Source organism: Coffea eugenioides, chromosome 2 (assembly GCF_003713205.1).
Source record: "Coffea eugenioides isolate CCC68of chromosome 2, Ceug_1.0, whole genome shotgun sequence".
Lineage (NCBI taxonomy): Eukaryota > Viridiplantae > Streptophyta > Magnoliopsida > Gentianales > Rubiaceae > Coffea > Coffea eugenioides.
Window position 1 is genome coordinate 14921098 of NC_040036.1, and position 4085 is coordinate 14925182.

Here is a 4085-nt window from a genome sequence, read left to right on the forward strand (position 1 = left end):
GCAGAGACTTTTTTTTTTTCTTTTTGTTGTTTATCAATTATAAACAGTTTATCCTAATCCTACATTATAGGAGGGGAAGTGTCCAATTGTGCTATGTATGAGGACCGGAGAAAAAAGAGACTCCTGCAAACCAACAAGTGCATTACTGCCCCTTCTCTGAACTTGTCGGAGAACAGGAAGCCAACCTTCCCTAGATAACGCAGCTAGCGGGAGTCAAGCTCTCCACCTGCTCCCCAGAAGGACTCAAATTTGCCTCCTCGACCACTAGACCGAAGTCTTAGAGACTTAGGCCAAAGATTAATTTTACTTGGCTAAAATTTACATTAATGCTTTGTCCTTGCTATAACAACTTCAATAAGAAAACTGGTTGAGCTTTTCCAGAAAAGCTTACAAGGGATTTCATGTACACATAATTCAACATAAAGCCATCCCCTCTCTCTATATATATCATGGTTCGCCAGAAAAAACATATATGGCTCACGAGACATGAAACATTGGGATGAACTCATCAATTGAGAGCGCAGCCAGGTTGACTAAGAATGACATAGTATCCAGTTATGGCATCTTTGAAACAAAATTAAATCAATTCTTTGGTGATTGAGACATCATATATTTTGCACACAATAGCATGCATATTCTTCTCCCTCTTCTTCTTCTTCTTCTTCTTTTGGGTAATAACAGATAAATAGCATATTCTCAATTCTAACCTTTTGAGTTCTGTACTCATGGTATCTTCTTATTATGATATGACCTTGAGCTCTTTAATAGAATTATTTTCTGGTTTTTTAACATTACATTTTTCATGAAAATAAAAAAGACAAGCCACACCACATCATTACAGGTGCATATATTACACATATATTATGCACCAACTAGATTCTACTAAACATAATTACTAGCTACTTGTGATTTTCACATTCATTAACGGACCTTTTTTCTCTTTTCTTCCCCCATTTTCTCATCTGAATTTGCAGCACTGATGAAGAAGCCAAGAAGTCCGCACTCTGCATTGGATTCAACACATCCAACACTCCTTTCAGAGTCTTAAGCCTCACACAATCAGCCATTTTCATCACTTTTTCCAAGCCAGCCAGCAGCTCTTTTGTCGCCATCTCCACAAGCCCATTGATCTGACTACTCGAGGCCGCCGCCAGGTGCTCGCCATTCTTGGTTAAACTCACCAGCCTCGCCAGCTCCACCATCTTCCTATCCGCCATGGCCACTTGCTGCCTTTCCATCTCCCTCTCCACCTTCTCCTCATCCACCCTAATCCTGCTCCTCAAACCTTCAATCTTTTTCACTTGCTCTTCACTCAAATCAGCCAGACTTGTTGCACCGGGTACTTGGCCTTTCCTTAGCGAATCAACAAGCCTCAAAATCATTGACGGCTTCCAACCAGTGATCCATAGATATGCATTCTCCAAAGGGCTCAACCAAACAGGTGTAAAAAAGGCCAAAACATCCTCACTGGCGCAAGCCCATTTGGCAGTGTAGTAATCTTTGTGATGTTGTGTTAATTTGTTCACTAATGGCACATAATGTACCTCCTCATCAGAAGATTTGTTCTCTTTTTTGAGAGTGAGATGATGCTGTACATATTCTTCTAGTTTAGACATCCATGTTTCAAAGAAGTTGGAGAACTTCTCCTCAATTTTGGTTCTCATTTTTTCTCCAAGTTAAAGATGTGAAATGAGACCGATGGGAGCCAAACGAGAACAAGGTTCATTGAAGCAAAGATAGGCTATATATAGATGTTGTGGCCTAAGGGTGGACGTGAAAAATGAGGAGACCAGATGGAAGATGTAGCCAGGGACACGCTGCAAGTGAGGGGGCTTAGTTTGGGAAATGCGTGGCTCCTGCTTGGCTTACGCGCAAGCAATTAGCCAACAGTCGATCTCTAGGGTTGGCCAACCCTTTGCAGCAGCTTGGGGACGGCAATATGGCATAACATTAATCTCTCTCCCACTCTCAGGCGTTGTTTGGATGGAAGTAATTTGGAAGAAATGGAAGAGAAATATGACTTTTCTTTTCCTATTTTGGGAATTTGATTTTGAAGGGAAAAAAGGAAAATGACATGGCCGTGGTAATGATAAGTATAGAAGTAAAGGTGTATATATTTGTCCAGAATGTTAAGATAATGAAAGAATTTTTAGGGCAACAGATATAAGTTTGTCAAATTAAGCAATTGACTTGTTTATTGAGAAAAGTTGCAAGATGTATTCTTTGAGAAAGTAATTACTAATTCTAAAAAGTCAAAGATAGATCAAAAATAACATTTATATGTTTGATTTATTAAACTGAAACAACTAAGAGAAAATTTCTACACTTAAGCCACATGCATTGTAGTCTTTGAAAACTTTTGGAGAGATTTTGTAAGAAAATAACACTGCAATATTTTGATATATGTGAAATAAAAAGTGACTATTAAATCTGTTAAAGAGAATAATATTCTTAATATTCTCAAAAAATAATTGCTAAACTATGAAACAAACAAGGCCTTACCCCCCAAGTCTCTCAACCTTTGACCGTCCTGAAGAGTCATGCATACGACCACCTGGTGCCTGCTTGCTTCTACGAGGGAACGTGGCAGAGCCAGAACCAGAAGGCCCACGTGGACGACGCTGAGATTAATGCATGCTTCTTCGTCATCCTGCTTTATGCAGCAGCAATCACCCTGAGGTGGACTCAGCTTCAGGTGCCTGCAATCCTTGTCTGTCCCTGTCAGCATTGATGATGATGATCCAATCTTTCTGAACCAGCGTGTCTCTCTGATTGTGACAAGCCCTGCACGTTGCACTTGCACAGTACGTATGTTGTGGCAAGTCATGATCAGTGCAAAGGTTCGTCAGTTGTAGCAGTCTTACCATTTCAAAAGAAAAGAAAAGAAAAGAAGCGTTTTTGATGTCATTTAATTACACTTCAGGATGTTGAGGATCTTAGTGATCAAGATTTGAGTCAAGGTTTTGGGTTACTTAGGTCGAAAAAGGGGGATTTGAAAGAAAAAAAGAAAAAGAAGCGAAGAAGAATTAGTAGTTCTTTTCCGATTAGTTTTGAGGGAGGGGAATGAAGCCAAAAACAAATGAAGGGAAAAAAATCAACAAAAAGAAAAAAAGTAATTAAGTAATGATTATACGAAAGGGATACATACGATTGAGCTATTCCTATTTTTCGAACGATGTAATAATTTTTTAATACGTTACAATTCATAATCAACAACTTATATATTTCTACTATAAACACATATGCTATATTTAACTGCTAGTTATATATGTTAGTTGTTTTAGAATTACGTGACGTTTTCTCGTTCTTACAATTTGAGTTTTAACATTGTTGGTCGATTTGAAGTCATATATATATCATTTAAATGGCTGATTATGACAAACGCTCCTACCCCTTATCTAGAGGTGGCAAATTAACCCACTTAACTAAATTTATCCATACCCGCCCATGAATAGATGGGTATGGGTATCTTAAATTTTTGTATATGGGTATAAATGGGTTACCCAATAATACTCATTTATTAAATGGGTATTATTGGGTAATCCATCAAACCCAATTAACCCATTTAGAATTCTCTTCCCCTAAATCTTTTCTTTTCCCCCACCCATATTTTTTTCAAATTTTTCATTTTATCATGATGTTAACTACTTTTGTTTCATTATTATTATTATTTGTTGGTTTTATTTTATTATTTTATTTTCTCTTAATTTGTTAACTTGCTCATTTTTCGGCATTACCAATTTATGATAAATTTGAGCCTCTTTTCTTATCTTTCTAAAATGAAATTTTAAATTTATATATGGAAAAAATGTTTGGGGTTCAAAATTTTTGGATTAAATTTTTATATTAACTTTTATAGTACTTAGTTCAAATTTTCATACTCTTATTATTCAATTATTAAATAATATGTAATTTTGTGAAATAGAGTATAAATGAAAAAAAATTGGTAATTAGGCTTATTGAACATTATAAGTAAATATTTAAAACTAATGATGGGTACAAAGAGCGGTATAAATTGATAACTTAGTTTGCAAAAATGAATTTAAATGAATTTACAAAAAATTAAAATAAATGGGTTATAAATG

General features: G+C 36.1%; 1 protein-coding gene across 1 annotated transcript; it reads right to left on the reverse strand.

Annotated features, from left to right (window-relative positions):
* Window positions 1-747: 747 nt before the first annotated feature.
* On the reverse strand, window positions 748-1732 carry LOC113763563 (protein DOG1-like 4). Its single transcript, XM_027307398.1, has one exon. It carries the CDS (start codon window positions 1662-1664, stop codon window positions 900-902), a length of 765 nt encoding a protein of 254 aa, XP_027163199.1. The 5' UTR covers window positions 1665-1732; the 3' UTR covers window positions 748-899.
* Between the last annotated feature and the right edge of the window lie 2353 nt (window positions 1733-4085).